Genomic DNA, 18,000 nt, shown 5'->3' with positions numbered 1-18,000 from the left:
GTGTCTTATTTCTTGTGCTGCAAGAAAACCTCCGTAGATGTTCAAACATTTTTGTTTCACAAGGCACAGCTGCATCTCCAAATCCAAAATAGTAATACCTGACTCCCTGAGCATTACTGCTATAGTAAAGACTGAAAGCCCAAATCTGACATCTTACCCACCCCAGTGTCAGAGTACCAATATAGTAGCACATCACTGACATTCAGAAACCCCACGAGGAAGCTCATTTGGCTCTTCTAATACCGTCTTTGTGCCATATTGCTTTTTTCCGCCTGTAAGTGATTCTATTTTGGTTTGACTAGATCCTGCACCGACCTGGGGGAGTATACGCTTTCTGAGACAGATCATCATGGCCATGACAAGCACCTCGCACTCTCTCCCCTGTATTTAAAGAAGTGAATTCGGATTTGGGCACTTCAGAACCCCGGTTGCTCCAAAACAAGATATGAGAAGAAGAAAAATGTTTCCCGAATCGTCTTTTTTTGTGGCCAATTACATATTGAGGTACGTTGCCTTGAGTTACCCGATGTCCTTTCTCTCTGTCTGGTTTTAAGAGTGTAGCCACTTGAGCCTATAGACCCTGCTTTCTTGCGCTCTGTTTTCTGCTGCTGACATTGCTTGTATCCGTGTCATCAAAGTGTGTGCAGCTCATTTATTCAAAGAGCAGGCTTTCTGGAAGCCAGCACATGCTGTAGTGTGGGGCTGTATGAATCATCTTAGGAATGTTAAGGTTTTCTGCCCCACTGATAACTACAGTAGCCCTTTCATGTTGTCTTGACAAGAGATGCTAAATTACGTGCACTTTTGCATGCCGCACGTTGAGCAGAAAGCAGGACTTGGTGACCCTGAAGCCATACGGTGACCTGAGTTAGACAAAGAGTTGTGCAAGGACAAGGTATAGTATTCTGAACGTCAGAATGATACTGCTTACAATCTGTAGAAAGGTATTATCCATCTCTGTCATCTCTGCAATTGTCTTCTTTATTTAAATGTCTGTAGACCTTCCTAGGGGACAAGTTTCTTGTTTATCCTCTTTTACTAATCAAAAAACTTATGTGCCCCTCTGTTGAACCTAAGGAGTGCCTGGTCTTTTTTCTCCATATTATGTGAAAAACAGGTCACGCATTAGTAACCACATTCCTCTGTGTCCCTGTGACCTTCTACATTTTGTAAAATAGCTCATTTGTGTTTAACAATTCCACTCAAAAGCGCCGTCGTTTCTCTCATAAAATATACAGTATTGAAGTAATTTTGTGTCTAAACGTTGGTCATTTTTTCTGTCTGTCTCCAAATGTCTGTCTGTCTTCACATATTTATATAGACATTAAAAAAGACAGTCTTTTCAAGGAAGGCAGACTGTCAGCTCTTCACATGAGGTCCTTCAGAGGACTTGGTTCTGAGAATAACAGCAGGCAGACTATCATAATCATATGACACACAAATATCTACTGGATGGTCTCACACTGCAGACACAACTGAGCCTGTGATCAAAATCATATGACATACATCGTCTGAGTTCCTGATCTGTCTCAGCTGTTGAGATGTCTTGTATATTTAGAGTAGAACTTGCACTCGAGTACAATATTTCTTTAAAAACTAACATTTTCCTGTATTTCATACAGAAAGTCTCTCTACTCTCTGTTTCATTAGTCATAAATAACTAAACTTACAGTACGGTTCAGCAATATATTGAATCTTTATTGTCCAGTCCTTCTTCCACTATTTGCAATGCCATATTTAGCTTGATTGATCCTTATTAGATTGGTTATCTCTGTGTGCTCATACTCTGCCATGACAGGCAAAATAGAAGGCTCTTTACAGTCTCTCTTCAAATTGTAACATGTGACGATAACACAATGAAGAAAGTTGTGATGCTTTTGAAGAATATTAATTTCCTCGGCCAGTGAAATTGGATGGACTGATGGACCTGTCAGAAAATTCCAAGACTGTGAATCACTTCTCAACTGAATCTAAGCTGAGCAGGACTCAACACCTTTATTGTAATATTGCTAAATATGAATGTATTAAAGCACTTTGAGGAGGGCGGTGTGTCCCTGGGGAAGAGGGTTCATAGATCCTCTTGAGACCTATTAGGAAGCATCGCTGATTCATGTGACGTGATCTGTTAAAGTTAGTTCTGCTCTCCCCCTCAGCCCAGCCATTCTCCATTTAAGAACAAAGTTTTTATTATACACCAGGATGAAACAGGAGCCTTCTTTGGACCAGGCTCCATGGAGACATCAGACATGTGCTGTGAGACACAGACACGCCACATGGTGTGATCTGCTCTACAGAATGATTCCCAGCAATTAACAGTCAGACAGAAACTGGCAAGAAGTGAACTGATTTTATTTACATTACATATATGCGGACACCTTTACAAAATTCAAATTTGGATCCTATAAGACCCATCTTTTATTGTCTTGGATGGGAAATTTGCTTTCCCGGCAGGTCAACAACATAACACTATACATAACACACAACAAGAACCCATTAACACATAAGAGACGTACATGTATGTTGAGAAATTAGAACATAAGTTAAGTTAAGCAGGTTAATAGCAATGGGAATAAAAGATAACTTGGTTCTATTTGAATCTAGGTAGTCTAATTTGACGCCCCAGATGGTAGGGGCTCAGACTCACTGTGCAAGGGGTGGTCATGACAGTCACTGATTATATTGGCCTTACGCACTATTTGTTTGACAGAGATGACTGAAAGCTGTAGTTGTTTTGCACCAATAAATTTGCTGCATACCTTCACAGTCCGGCTCAGGCTGTTTTTATTGTGTATATTAAGATTACCAAACCAGGCCACTGCAGTTAATGCTAGAACAGAGTCAATGAAATCTACACGAGTCTGTATATTTCTTGTCATACCAATGACCTGCTGTATACTGGGGTTTTGATTATCATTACCAACAATAATCTTTGAAGTCCAAGAACTGAAGGTGGAAAATGTGAAGCTGTTTCTGATTAAAAGGGAACTGCAAGGCTATTTTTATATTCCGGGGTTAGAAAGAATCAACATTGATGAGTGCAGTTCAAGCAGCAATAAAAGTAAATTGTACACAGTAACTTGTAAAACCTCCAATTTACATTAAAAAATAGATTAAATTTCCAGGTATGTGCAGGCATGTGAAATTGGGACTGCAGTTCCCCTTTGAGTTGTAGCGCACTCCTTGCTCGAAAGGTTCTATTTCGCAATCTTCAGCGATTCACGGTGTGTCTCCCCGGTTCCCACACAGCAAGCCCCGGAGCGATGTTTTCACACGCACGGCTCGCAGCCCCTACGAGGACAGTCCTCGCCTGGTCCTGCCCAGCTTCCGGACGCCCAGGCTGGGACTGAAGGACTACTGGCTGAGCCCCCAGAGGTCCTACAGCGCGGGCAGCACCTGGCGCACCGCGCACCGGCAGCTGATGGTGTTTCCCGGCAACACCGGCGTGTCCGACGTCTCTTCCAGCCACATGCCGGCCTGCTGCCACCTACATCACCCCCTCGTGTGAGTGAGCCGCAGGGTCGCGTGGGGTGGGCGTCCACGAATCCCAGTTGCTCTCCTGCGCTAACTTCACTGCACTTCTTTGGAAAGACAAAAGGCGGGCTTTTCCAGTAAAATGTGCACATTGCCCTTCAGGGAATTCTGGAAAACAGATATCTCAGGCCTGACGTTAGTTCTGAAAGAACATTATCGTGTTCTTTGACTGCTAAGAAATCAAAGGCGTGTACACATAGCATGAGCATCAATTATTTATTGACATGACTCACACATGGTGTGCCAGGAGGGCCTGTTACTGCAAACACAGCACGGCCACAGCGCCACATGACTGTGCCACGCAAATGCAGGCAGCCACTGTGGCGCTGGGAAGCAATGACTGAAATCCTAAGAAATGGGTAAGAGTGCGCAGTTGTGCTGAACACGTCTCTGCTGTTGAAATGTGAGCCGGCAGTCAGATTCAAGCGCCGATGCGTTCCTGGTGCAGAGGTCAACTTTTGAATTGTGCTGTTTAATTCTTAATTAAAGGTCCTTCTTTTCAGCCAGTGCAGGTCATGCTCAGATCATAATCCTGCAAACTGCGCTCTAGTGAGAAAGAAGACCACAGCAAAGATGTGAGAGAAAGATTTGGAAACCTTGCTTACAACAGGACTTGCTCACCATGTCCCGTGGTGAGAAGACCCTCATTGGCCCGCCGTCGTGGGCACAGGAGCGGCCAGCAGCCCCTCGGAGAGGAGGAAGGACACCAGCTTCCTGCTAGGCAAACGAAAACAAACGAGAGGAAAATCCCTGGTCAAAAACCCATTTCCTTTTTCCCTTCCATAAATCTCCGCAGGCCTCCTCCCGTCGAGAGAGCTCCTTGTTAATGGTCCTTTTAATCAATCTCGTGTGGTCTTAGTTAAAGAAAAGTCAGACTGATAAATTAGACGCATTCCTGCGCTAGAATTCTCTGGCTGCTGCTGGGATGTGGCCGTTCTTCTCTCTTATTCTGTACCCTTTGCAAGTATTTAAACCCTTTTGGGCTACTGCCGGAGACTGCTGTACCCACGAGGAGTATTTTAAATGCTCCTCTGTAAAAAAGTGGATTTTGTGTTTTGCCCCTTTTTTGAATGTGAATTATAGTGCTTTCTCCATAGCACACCCTTAACAATGTCAGTATTAAAATGGTTAGGTACATAAAAATAGTATTTTTTCAATCCATCAGGGGGTTATATATGGAAATTGAGACGTATGTTCTTGATTTTACTCTGTGGTGGAGCTGATTTTTCAGGCATTCATTTCTTCATTGTATCTCCATCAGGTATCTCTTCCTCTTAACCCTTAGTCTGCTGCATTTTCTGGTTTTCTTGCTGTTGGCTGCTGTCTGCTGCATTAACTACAGTACAGGTGTGCCACTCGCTCACAAAGAAGGATTATATCGAGGCACTTCAAAGGACAAAGTAAAGACAGCTCAGGTGCAAGAAGTTGTGGGCTTGAAGGTTTTCTTTTTCCCATCATTTCCCCCATTTAGATTCATATAGTGTCTCGTGTTCATTTATTTTACTGTAGCTTGATTGCATCCCCCTGGCTGTGCTCCCTGTGGACATGACCCTACTCTTCCTCCAGATCAGACTGTTGTGTGGGAAAGGGTCTGGACTAGCGCGTTCCAGCAGTAAGCATCACGGCCTGCTCCAGTAAGGGCAGACAGAGACAGTGAGAGCCTTGGAAGGGCCTAAGCCCCATGCATTTCCCCCAGATTGCAGGACGTTGCTGAGACAGCACAGCGTCATTTCTGTGTGTGTGTATGGGGGGGTGCGGGGGTGGACAGAGGGAACGGAGGAGAAGTGAAGCGCTCAACGCTGTGCTGACCCGGCACTCTTTGTCCCTCTTCAGACATGGTGGCCCGTGCAGAGCTTTTCGTCAGCTGAGGAGTATGCCTGAGGAGGCCAGTGTCTGTCTGTAGACAAGTACAAAATGGCTCAAAGGAATGGTGCAGCCACTTGGGTCAAACACACAGTTCTGTCGCAGCGCACAACCCAGCATATGAGCTATATCCCAGAGGTTTTCCACAGTTTAATCACATTCCTGACACACAAGGCTTCTGGCTACACCAGTCTTAATGGTCCCCCAGGACCATAGTATATAACTAAGACATGTTCTCGAAGGGTCTTACACAGGAATAATTCGAGATGCCTCAGCCTGCAGCAGCAGAAAGGGCTAACACTGTGATTCACGCACATGGCACTGCATGAGGTGATTCTTGAGTCTGACTTTAATATTGACCCCTCTTCCTGCATCGACGCGTTAAGTCTACAAAATGAGTATATTCCGCTTGATTGATATTTCTGTAGCACTCTTACACATTTGTGTGTAAACCCATGGCTCAGCGCAATAAATTTTCCCTTTCTGCTTCTTGCAGTTTGCCATGCTGTTTTTGGACTTTCATGCTGTCTTGTCCTGAAATGGCTTGTCCTGAACACGCTGAGTGACAGAAAGTGACATGTTTCTCTCACGAGGTGTTTAAGGGCAGCACGATGCGTCATAGCCCTCATGTTTTTCAGAAGGCAAGCTTTGAAGTTATCTGGTAATTGTGGAATTCAAACCGCACTGTGAGTGGGGCTTATAGAGGGGTGGGAAGACTGTGAGGCCCCAGCTGTTTAAATACAGATTCTTGTGCAGGTGGCAGCCTGGACTGTACAGTCTCATGAAAGATGGCTGGTGGAAGCCATTCTCATTCAAATGGGACTGAGCTATATTCACAACATCCCTCCCCCCCTGCTCCCCCCGAACTACAGCCTTCCACTCCTTATGAAAAATCGGTAAAGTCCAGTTAGCAATGGCGCTCCGCACTGTTGGGGTCTGCTCTGGTGCCTCTGTGTCTGTGCAGAGGCCGGGTCCATGGCACTGCCCCCTGAGGTGAATGCAGATGTGTAGTTCTTGTACAGAGGCTCAGCAGTCTTGTCAATTGTCCTCCTGCTGAGACATCAGGCCCAGGGAAAGCATCAGGCCCCTGCACTGCCATAACTTGAAAGGATCACATTGAGCTTTTGGAGTAGATATTTTTAAGAGTGGGAAAGAGGAACATACAAACATTTTGCCACTCAGTGAAATGGTATTGTAAGCCACCTGCATTATTGCCATTATTGTTTTCTTCCTTAAATTATTTGCAGCAGCTGCAAGTTTCTGCATGTAAAGGATGACTGCTTTCAACTGTCATACAAATTGATCAAAAGTGTAGCTTAGCCATCATCCAGCGCAGAGATGTGTCTGACGTCTTCAGGGAAGCGAGCTCACTCCTCATTTTGCTCCGTCTTTTGTAATTGTTTGACGTTTCAGAGTGCGATCGTGTGTGGTGAGGTCTTCACTCCCATCAACGGTAAAGAAAATCTTCCGCTGTTTTTCTTGTCCCACATTGGCTGGAGCTAGGAGCTCAGCGTGGCTTTTCGATGCAATATGTAGGCGCAGGCCAGTGCCCTGATTTGTGCTGCTGTCTGGCAAAATGGCAGTGTGGTAATGGATACGCAACTGGCCTTTAATGTGCTTTTTCTCCTTGTTTGGGGATCAGGCATCCTGTCTGACTGACAGCACCGCCTGACCCTGTTCAGGCCTCGTTCCCACAAAGCTTCTTGGACACAGGTGCTTGGGATAGATCTTCTCTCTGGGAAGGATGGCCTGTGGAAAATGTACTGAATTCTGCCGCATATGTAGCTTCTTCTCAGATCGCTTACTTCCTGAGCAAGAAAGATGGGTCACAGATGGTAGAAACAAGGCCATGTGATGGAAAATCCTACTTGCTCAGGGCTAGAGCTTTAGGTTACACTGGCAAATAGAGCCATTGATTCTACATCTGCTCTGAAATGCTGTATTGAGTCATTTTGGTTTTTTTTCCATTTTCTCTTGGATTGCATTATGTCCATAATTGTATTGAGGCAGCACATAGTGGTCAGCTTAGCAAAAACAAATCTGTCAATAGCTGTATCAATTCTATGCTGTGAATATGAAGTCAGGATTTTTTAATGAAATTAGAACTTCACATATTGTACTATTGGGCCTCTTGTGAAAAGATAAATCTGATACCAATAGATCAGGGGTGTCGAGCACAAATCGAAGGGGTGTGTGGTGATTAGACCATTAGTTGGTCTAATTATTTAATTAACTACAATTACAATACACTGCTCTTCTATCCTGGCTCCAAGGTGGTGTACCCATGGTACATGAAGTATATGTTTTAAGCAATCAGCTAACAAAAGTAGATGTATCTAAGACAATCATTTGGTTAAGTGTTTAATTGACTTGAGCATGGAACAAACCCCATGGGACCCTAGACTCCCAGGAATTGAATTTCTTCCTGCATTAGAGTAATTAAGACTGACATGGTGCTGCATACACCCATTTGAATCCTTATAGGAATAAGCATGTGTAAAGCATTGCAGGCTGCTGTGTAATTAAATGTGGACTGTCATCTTGTCATAATGTGATTTTCAGTCCAGCTTGTCCAGCTCTTGGACTTACGGGAGTCTTTAAAGAGAACTCGACAAACTGCACAAACCAGCCCTCCAGAACCAGGATGGGACAGCTTTTAAAATGTGAAATGGAGCACAGATATCATGAAAACCTCCAGGACTGGAGTTATGCACTGCTGGTCTAAGGGCAGGGAGTTTTTCTTTGTGTGAAAGCCGTGATATTGCTGCAGGAGGTCTGGTTTCGTTTGGGGAGTCAGTACCACACATGTTTTTTTTTTTGTCATTTTATACCCCTTTTCATAGCAGGTAATTAATGTTGTATGCTACATTGTGACAAACAATAAGGAAATGGGGAATATGGAGAATACCCTGCAGTGGGTGTATTGAGAAATTGTTTTATTTTCTGTAATAGATGGCCTGGTGTGCCTTGTCTTACACCCACAGCCTACAGCGATAGGCTCTGGCTCTCCTGCAACCCAGACCTGCAAGCCTCATGATTTTCCTCCTGCCATCAAACAAGAGCCATCAGAAAACAGCAATCTGGGACACTGTCTGAAATACGTGACCTAAGAGGATGGGAGTACCTCGAGCACCTGCTTTCCACACTTGCCATGCGAGCAGTTTCAGCGGGGCTTAGGCGTGTGCGGTTTCAAGGGCCACACCAGGCAGGCACTTTGGAGCCTTGAGAATCTCCCAGCATCTGCCAAGGAGAGCAGGGACAGACGCCCATTCATTCTGCACTGGACCGCAGTTGTTGCAGTAGCTGAAAAGGACACTGTCTCTCTGCAGCAGGCAGAATGCATGGCACTCGTCATCTGCAGTTTTGTCATTGCCATTTAGTTTCCTCCATTTAATGTCTGAAGCCCCTGTGCTTTCTTGTTCAAAGGAGACATTCAGAGGTACTTGTTATCCTGCTCAAGATTCTGTTGGTAAAGCTTTTGATCCTGGTTTTTCAAGCATTCTTTGCTGGTCTCAGGGCCACTGACTCATGTGGTTAACTTTTGTATAGTAGCTCTACAACAGAAAACAGCTCTTTTCACTTTACCACAGCAATATTTCAACTGCAGCTCCTCTCAGAGGATTCTGTGTCTTCCTGCCAGGTGTTTGCTCTCCAGCGTTCTCAGATGTAACCTCCTGTAACTGCAGCGCACTGCAGGGAAAACATCGCTCTCCCGGTGTTGTCTGGTTGAGCGTGCGGGTGGTGCACGTAGACCACAGATTGTGTGCAGCTAAGCCTGGGAAGGCCTCGTTTGTCTCCAGGTGGCACGTGCAGATTCTTGGTCAAGAAGCTTGCAAGGTGTTCTTGGCTACTTGACCATCTTGAAATTATTGTATGTATAAATGTTACAGCATTATCACTATCTGGCCTGAACTCAGAAGTGAAGCAAGATCAGGGCTCTCCAGCACTGGGATGGGAGACCCCTGTGGAAACCAGGTTGCTGGAATTTCATGTTCCATTCTTCCCCTGGTCCAGAATTCGCTCAACAATGTGAATATATTTAAGCAGACAGTGTGGTGCGAAGCAGAGTGCTTTGTTTTTGAGAATGGTCTTGCTCTCAGTGGCACGAGCCAGAGAGTTTGATATTGATCCAAGGGTCCTGGTAACGCGATAAGGCTGGGGCTCCTTGCCTTGCGGAAGCCAGCTGTCCTTGGCGTCTCACCAAAGTGCCTTCACCCTGGATCACTTGTTCTTTTTCACAGCGCATCTGAACCGGCTCGAAAGCTACTCTGCGTCCACCTGCCAGGGCGTGTGTTTTCAGAGCCCGGCTCCTAAAATGTTTAGAATATATATTTGAACAGATTGGGTATGATCCCTCTTACAGAAGTTTTACAGAATTGTTGTGTAGAATTATGCAGCAGGCAGAATGACATCCATTCTGCTTACGGCAGAAACACAATGTATTCCATTCGTACCAGTAAATGTAGTTTGTAAACCTGTGGCAGGACTGAAATCCATTTCCCACTAGCCTCCTCAAAAACGATTGTTAAATTCAGCTATGATTATCTTAAGCTTTACTGGTGTATTAATCAAATCTGAAACTGATTGCCTAACAATACGAGTTCCATTGTCGAAATACCCGTTAAAAAGAAATTAACAGCAAATAAAACAAGATGTTTTTCTTTGAGCCATTTTTGAAAGGAAACCCCTCAAATTATCTTAGATCTGCATTTTCTTTCTGAATTTGTTCTGAAGTCTTGGTGTTTACAACACAGGTTATTTCCATGCTGGGAGAACAGAGAGAGTAACAGGTATCCAATAAGTATCAGGCGTTGTTTTTATAACAGTAGTGTAAGATCTCGCGTTAGATCTTAGCAGCAGATGGTGGCTCTGTAACTGAATTAAAAATGAAGCCTCACTTGAAGGGGACCAGATGGGATTTGGAAAAAAGAAAAAGCCCAACCAAAATAAAATGCAGACAAAATGATATATTCAGTAGGTGATTGTGTGCCATTGAACCTGGTCCCTTTCTTCCCTGCCAAAATTAAGAGACAACAATGGGCTGCTGACGCCTAAATGCAGTGTGGGTCCAGGTGGCGAGAGCAGTGAAACGACAAGAATGGAGCAAGTCACTCGTTTTAGGAAACGGGAAAGACCGAGTTTTCCGCTGAGCGGCTCTGCAGCTCCCTTTCCTCGTGCGTATCGGCTCCTCTTGTGCTGCAGTGACAAAGTGGAGATCGAGGCCAGACACGCTTCTGGCCAAGTTTCAAACTGGCAACAAAGAGGCCACGTTTTCTGTGAAAAGCCGTTTGCGTCTTGCAAAGTACGCGGGCTGCATGTCGGCATCGTCCCGCCTTCTCCATTTTCTGTGTCCCAGATCAAGGAGCTCCCCAGGACCACAGCTCTGCCTCAGGCCTTGACCCTAACCCTTGCCCTTGAGTAGGTTACACAGAAACAGTAGTTATTAATAATGAACAGTTACCCCCCTACCCTCCCCCCCCCCCCCCCCCGTAATCCACTGTATAGTAAAATGTCTGCCTGTCTGACTATAATAAATGATAAATTATTATTATTGACTGAACCAACTAAAACTTCTAAAACTCTGTCTAAAGATGGTTCTCTAGGTTGTCTCAGAAACCGAACAATCCAGAGCGAGATTGTTCTCCTGAAATGAGTTGGGAACCCTTTCTGTTCAGCCATCTAAAGCCTCAGTTCTCTCGCCATCGAAGTGGTTCCTAACACCAATGACAATGTTCGCCCGTGTCACGACAATCACAGATCTTTATTTTGTTTGTTTAGCTGGAAGTATCGCTGGCAGAAGCTGCACGAGCAGATGAGGAGAGTTCGCTACTGAGGGCAGCGGAAGGACGGAGAGCTTTCAGGTGAGCGCATGAGGCTTCTCCTCCTCTGGCACAACGGGCTCTCCAAGCTGCCCTGAACAGAGCTACATTGGGTTTGAACGGGCTTTCAGCCAGGCAAAGGACTGTGCTGTCGAATTTCACATCCACCTGTGTTCACTGTTGATGAGCTGTTAGCGTTCATGAAAGTATTTAAACGTTAAGTACCACTTCTCTGCAGAAGAAGCAGTGCTGTAAGTGGCTGTTCTTTGCTGGGAACAAGTTTTGAATCTGATTTCTCCCAGACTGATTTCCCCCATTCAGTCGGTTCAGTTCTCCTCGCGCAGCCTCTGGACCTTCCCAGCTGTGCTGAATTGTTTTGGTGCAGCTGCTGCATGAATTACTGTCCACTGGAGGCTGGGTGGACTCAAAAATTCATTGCGCTTGAGGTGATGTGTGGAGCAGATTCCCAGAAGTCTGTTGACCTCAAGTAGAAAGTATTCACACTCAACCCCCGTCACGCACGCTTTCACGAGACTGAAACGATGGTGAGATCCACGAAGGTTGGTCAGCAGATGAAAAGACGCACACGACGAGAAAAGAAATCACCCTGAGTGACTGATTTAAAGAGCTGCAGTTGTGATGCCCGCCATGGGTGAATGATTACATGGCTGGGATTAGTACACTAGCCCCAACTGGGGAATAAACCTGTCCAGTTTAGTTGCACTATACAGTAGCTCAGTGTGAACAACTCCAGTGACGAAGAGGTCCAACCTCAAAGCCCTCCCCTCTGTAAATGAGAGACACTTACAGAGTTTCGAAGGCGGAAGGCCAGTGGCTTGTGCTGTTTAACCACAGGCCCCAAGTGCCGTGTAGTTAATTTGGGATTATCCTGCTCTGTAATTGCTGAGGGTACGGAAGGCTGTTCTCAAGCTCCTCAAGGCCTTTTCATGTTTCCATAAACAAAACCTTCTGTATTCATTCTTGTTTCTCATCCAGTGACCAGCTGCCCAGATTCTGTATACTGTCCTTTTCTAATTCACAGGCCACAGCCCATATGCTTGGAATTATTAGCCTTGTTTTATCCAGTGCCTTGGCTCCTCGGTTACAATAGTGAATAACAGCATTATGTTTCTGCGCATACTTGCCCGTCTTTTTCTCTTTCCCCCCCCCCCCCCCCCCTTGTTTTGCATCGCCACACTGGAGCATCTGTCACGCCTCGCGCCCGGCCTGCCCTGGCGCTGCGCCAGTCCCGACAGCTGCCAGGAGCAGCCTTTGGTTCGAGGCTTGTTCCAGCCGTGTTCGTACCTCCTCTCCCGTCACCCTCTGCTTGGCTCTGTGGAGGCCTGCTCCCCCCCCCCCTCCCCCCGCCTCGCCCCTCAGTTGAGTTAGCTCCTTCCCCCGCGGCCGAGACACAGTCCCTCTCCCATCCTCTGAAGGCGTTTATTTTCCGGTGGCGAAGACCACAGTCCTCCCCGCGCGGTTGATCGGTTGTGTTCTGACATGCTGTACTGCAGCAAAGCTACGAGAGAGGAACAGAAAGTGTCGTCTGATCGAAGGAGTTAAAAAGGCAAAAACACACCTGGACGTGTCTGCTTTGCTTTCTGAAATGCATCTTTTCATTTCAAGCTGGAAGGCAATCCAAACTGGAGAATAATTCTTTTTGGTAGCCTTCCGTACAACCGTACAGTCTACAATATACTGTCTTGTATATCTCAACTAAAAACGGCACAGGAGGATATTTTTATCAGGCTTGTTTTTGGTGTGTTTCACGTCGTCTTGTTTGCATTCCCCGGTCCTCTTTCCTGCCCGGGGCAGCGTGTGGACATGCACTTTGCAGACACGGGGGCTGGGGTGCGACTGGTATCCCAGAAACCTTGGGAATCTCCCCGAGAAATGTTATGGCTCATTTCAGTGGGCCAGAAATGTTGTTAATTAAATACCCCAGTATTTCATAATACATGTTTGCATGAGGCTGCTAATTATTTTGTAATCTGGCCTATAAAGGTGTTATCCATGTCCAGGGACCACAGACATTAGACAGGTTTTTAAACCCGACATCAATTCAGCGGAGAGAGGCTCCAGGACTGGCAAGGAGAAAGGTGCTTGGACTGCAGACTTACTATATTTGCTTGTCTACTCTCTGCTGCTCTGCAGCATGGCTTATTGACCTGTGTGCGTTATTGATCGCTGTCGACTGCCTGCTGTAAACACTCTTTTGTGTATGAGGTTTCAATAACGCTCCCAAATACTTTGGCAGGGCCAGGGAAAAGGGAACCGAAAAGAATTACTCTGGTCATTCTAAGCAGAAAAGCATCTCCATAGGACTCATTAAAACAGGTTTTGCATGTTTACTTACAGAGAGACAAACCAAAATTGTGCCCCTATGTAAAATAAGGGATGTTCATTAGAACCTGTTTAAAATGGATCGTGGAAGAATCAATACAAATCTGGATCCGTTTCAGCATTTTAAGTCTAACGATGTAAATTTATTCTCACCATCATGCCGTTTTCTCCTTCTGGTCTGGGATTTCCTTTCCTAAACTGTGAGGCCACCCGGCCTATTTCACAGTAATTAAACGTTTAACAAAAGAATCGCTCGGTTAATTAACAAGCACTCGTGCATGCTGTGGTATCAAACTTCAGAAAGCTCCGTAAAGTTAATGAGATTACAGTGGAGCAGGGCAGAGCTTATGAAACAACCCGATTTCTGGTGCAGAGTAGCAGGGTATTTCTTGTCTTCTGACAAATTGCCTGTATCACTAGCGGCAGCCTGTGCCAAGCTTACACAGAAAATTATTTTTCTTTAAAAAAACATGGTGGCTTGGCCTGGTTTTAATTTTGGTCCTTTATTTGAGGCGACAGACGGCTATCTCCCACAGTCCCTGTGTTTGCACAAGGCAGGACAAAACCAACTGGGACTGATCCTCTTCTGCTTTCTAATCCAGTTAACCCTGGAGCCTTCCGCCACCTGACCTGTCCTCACACACTTGCACCTTGTCCTCCCTTAATGGAGGTCCTGTTTACCATGTGGGCCCGCCAGTGCTCGCTGGATGGTTTCTCGTTTACTGCTCCAACCGTCGCTCCCTCTGACACACTGGCCATTGTGCAATTAAGTCACAGATCTTTAGTAAAAAAAAAACAGTAGTGCTCTGCTTGTTGTGTGTGCGCTCTGAAACCTGGGCATTTACAGTAAGCAATAGGCACATGCAAATGACCATCATAATGTCCTCCCCTCCCCAGGGAGTATCTGCGTATGAGCAGGTGATTTTTTTCCTTTTCCTTTTCATCTGCAATAGACTGCCATTTAGATCTGGGTTGCCCATGTTTGGATTATTGTTTTAAAATACAGAAGAATGCCAAAGAAAAGCAATGTGCTGCTTAACTGTCCTGGTGCTCCCTACCCAGTGTATACAATTGTCCGGATTCTGCTTTTGTGTCATTCGTTTTTCTGTTTTCTACCTTCTCTGTAGAGACAACTGTATATTAGCAGTCTAATAAGACCCTTTTCAATGAAGAAAAGGTGTTCTTTTTATCTTGTCCAAGCATCTGATGTTTTCTCAGAGCAGTTTTTTTTTCCTCCAAAAGCTGTGATTCCTGTTTGCAAAGGCCCAGGCCAAATGGAGCTGTAATTATGGCCACAGTTGTTGGAGAGTTTCAAACTCCCTGTGATGCACAAACATTAAAGGGCTGTCTGCGCAATGCTAACAACACAGCAGCTGTCAGAGGAGAAGCTGCTCTGTGGTTGTAGCTTTGTTGCAGATTGATTGGGAAGAGAAAAACCAGTGGTAAAGAGAAACTGGGATTTTTTGGCAATGGGTTCTCCTTCATATTTAACCTTTAGTGTGCATTCATCCGCAAAACAGATGCACAGTCGAAGCCAGGTACTAAAATGCAGACTCAGATTCCACTGCGTGACCCTGGGTGTTTCTCTTTTCCCCCTGCACTGATGGGTCTCGGTGGCTATACAGGGCCACCAAGGGGATTTCTCTAAAAACAACTCCAGAGCAAGGGCTCTACTTACGATTAGAAAGAATATTCACAATGTGTGCCAATTTAAACAGCAGCAGCAGGGGAAAAAAAACTATTTGCACTGTGTGCCAACAGCTGTGAATGGGCATTATCAGAAAGCAACATGTGATCCTGGGCTACTGACACAGACAACAGAGGGACAAAGTCCGCAAAGTGTCCAGTCATCCTTTCAGTGGAGCTCTTACAGCGGGCAGTGCGAACAAATGGAAACTGAAAGAATTACGCTCTGTTGCACTTTCTCATAACATTGCACACAACTAAATATATACCGTATACAAGTACCGTACACACTGCAAAAGGCAAACTCTAAAATTACTACTTGTCTGCACTAGTTTCTCAGCACTTTTTTAGGTACTGCAGCTTTTCATTACAAGACAAAATGAAGACGTGATATTCAGAAAATTGTCTTCTGGTTTTTAATCCAACCTGAGCAGTCATTTAAACAATTAAATTGGTTAGTTTCTTGATTAGGCACTTTTTCTTAAGATGTTTTACAGTTGAAAAAATGAAAGCTACAGTTACTTATAGAAGACCTCGAAGCCTGGTTAGAAGTATTAACAATTATGCTGTTAATTAAATAATTAGACCAGCTGTGTAACTGAGAGCTCAGGTGGAAGAAACCCCAGAAGAGACCTGAGTCTGACACCCCTGTCATAGATGAAGCAACATTTAAAAGAGCAGCTGGTACAGTCTGTACAAATGGGTATTTATACAGAAAGACATTATAGGTTTCTGTTTTTTGCCGCTGTGAGGAGAAAGCCCTTTCGATCACAAATCAGTGAAGTGGACACTGGCCCATGGCCTGCGGCCAAGGGAAAAGCCTTCCCAGAGGGCTTTGCTGTAAGACGCCCTTTCGGTCAGCCCGATCTTGGGGGGTCCCACGCCGCCTGTTTGCCAGCTGTGGGGCAGGCAGGTGCGATGAGCTCATCACCCTGCGGCGGCCCGGGAGGCGGCCGGAAGAGCACTTCCAGCCTGAGCAAGGGCTCGAACCCTGGCCTCCCCCCCCGGGGGCCCGGGGGAGGTGAGAGGTGGCGCGATGAAGGAAGCCCGGTGTTTCCTGAGGAACTCCCGCAAACCAGGAAACTTTCAAAGAACCTCCAGGAGGAGGGGGAAAGGTCCCAGAGATAACAGCCGGCCGTGGCAGTCTTCCTGCCGCTCGCGCTCCGGGGGTCAGGGAGAAGTGCGTCACCGCCGCTGGACAATCGCCTCGCCCCCCACAGCTCCCCACTCACGCAACCCCAGCCCCTTCCGCCCCCTGGCCTCACTTCTTCACCTTCCTGCCTCCTTCCCTCTATTCTTCTCTCCCATCTCTGCGCTTGTGGGGAGCGGCTCATCGGAGCGTGAGGAAGGCTACAGGAGAGAGGAGGCCTTCGGCCCCACTGGGCGGATTTCGGTTGCCAACAGCTCATTGATCTGAGGATCTCATCCAGCCTTTTCTTCAGGGGGGTATCGGCTTCAAGAACACAGCTGGGCAACTTGTTGCAGACTCCCACCACCCTTTGCGTATTACATGCAGGGGGCAGACTGCCTTCTGCACGTGATAAGAAGCTAAAAACAGTGTGTGAAGATGTGAAGCGTCTGGCCTCATGCGTGGCTCAGTCCCTTTCTAAAGCACACTGAGGGTCAATCCCTGATGGAATGGTAAAGGTTTATTGAAAAGCATAATGGTCTTAGGGTGTGTAAAAGTGACACATGATCATGAAGTGTAGGGATAGCCTGGGCACTGAGCTGTCTGTATTCACAGTATTCTATCCTCTGAAAACTTACATATTGTCAGTGGTGTTAAAATCCATCATCTCTTGGAAAGTGTAGAAGTTATTAGATTCGTAGTGTCATAGAGTCTTTGTTTACCAATTCACTAATATTATGTGGTTATGAATACCAATATAAAAGTTTAGATTTTATATTCATACTCAATACAAAAAAACACCCAGATCCCAGATGGTGGTATAACAGAGGAAGATAATTAATAATGATCATAGTAATACTTGTGATAACTTAAATAAGGAATGAAGTGACCTTCGATTTATGATGATATCAGAATGTTCCTTGATTTCTATCTGATTACTGTTTTTTTACATCCTGACATTTTCACAGCCCCCAGCAATCTTTCCATTTTAATAATGAGTCACTGCACTTCCTTCTCACAGTCAGCAGGTATTTCTGATAACGGACTGTTGCAAACCTCTTCTTCTTGTCGCCTGTCTTGCAACATTTTGCTTCCCTGTGAGACGCTGACTCACCTGGATGTGTGTCCCAGCTCCCAGCGCAGGGACGAGGCCAAGGGCGAGTTTGAGCAAAGCCCACTGTGGCCCGCTGTCTCAGCTCTGCTTCCTGTATGGCGCAAACACTTCTTCCCTGAAACACTCGCCGGCAGACAGATTTCAAGCACTTCTTGGCATCCTGTTCTTCCAGGAAAACACAATAACAAAGGTTGATTGAGTTCACCTTAAAGAAACTGAATCCCATCCAGCATCTTTGAATGGAACACGTAAAAGAAGGTGAAAAAAATCTTCTTCTGCCACTTTTGTTTTAACAAAGGTGGCACGTCCGCGTCATGTTCAGTGCCACGTCGGCGATATCTTATTTCCATTTCAATAATTTCGTGGTGCTAGCTTTTTGTTATTCAGTAGTGATATTTGGGAAATCTTACAATTGCTGCTGAATAAGTATTTTCCCATAAATCGTTAATGTACCCTAACAGGAAAGATTTGGGGGTTTGTTGAGTTTCGTAATATAAAACTCTAAAATCTATTGT

General features: G+C 45.5%; 1 protein-coding gene across 1 annotated transcript in view; it reads left to right on the top strand.

The window, feature by feature from the left end:
• Positions 1 to 391: 391 nt before the first annotated feature.
• LOC148820426 (uncharacterized) overlaps positions 392 to 18,000 on the top strand; it is an 80,499-nt gene continuing 62,890 nt past the window's right edge. Inside the window, exons 1-3 of the mRNA XM_088932811.1 lie at positions 392 to 504; positions 3,247 to 3,501; positions 11,173 to 11,255. Coding sequence (XP_088788937.1) covers positions 446 to 504; positions 3,247 to 3,501; positions 11,173 to 11,227 — 369 coding nt within the window. The 5' untranslated portion in view covers positions 392 to 445 and the 3' untranslated portion in view covers positions 11,228 to 11,255. The remainder of the gene's footprint in view (positions 505 to 3,246; positions 3,502 to 11,172; positions 11,256 to 18,000) is intronic.

The sequence above is a fragment of the Atractosteus spatula genome, chromosome 14, assembly GCF_055471065.1.
Source record: "Atractosteus spatula isolate fAtrSpa1 chromosome 14, fAtrSpa1.hap1, whole genome shotgun sequence".
NCBI lineage: Eukaryota > Metazoa > Chordata > Actinopteri > Semionotiformes > Lepisosteidae > Atractosteus > Atractosteus spatula.
Note: the sequence above shows the minus strand (reverse complement) of the source record. Positions and strands in the feature narration are given on the sequence as shown.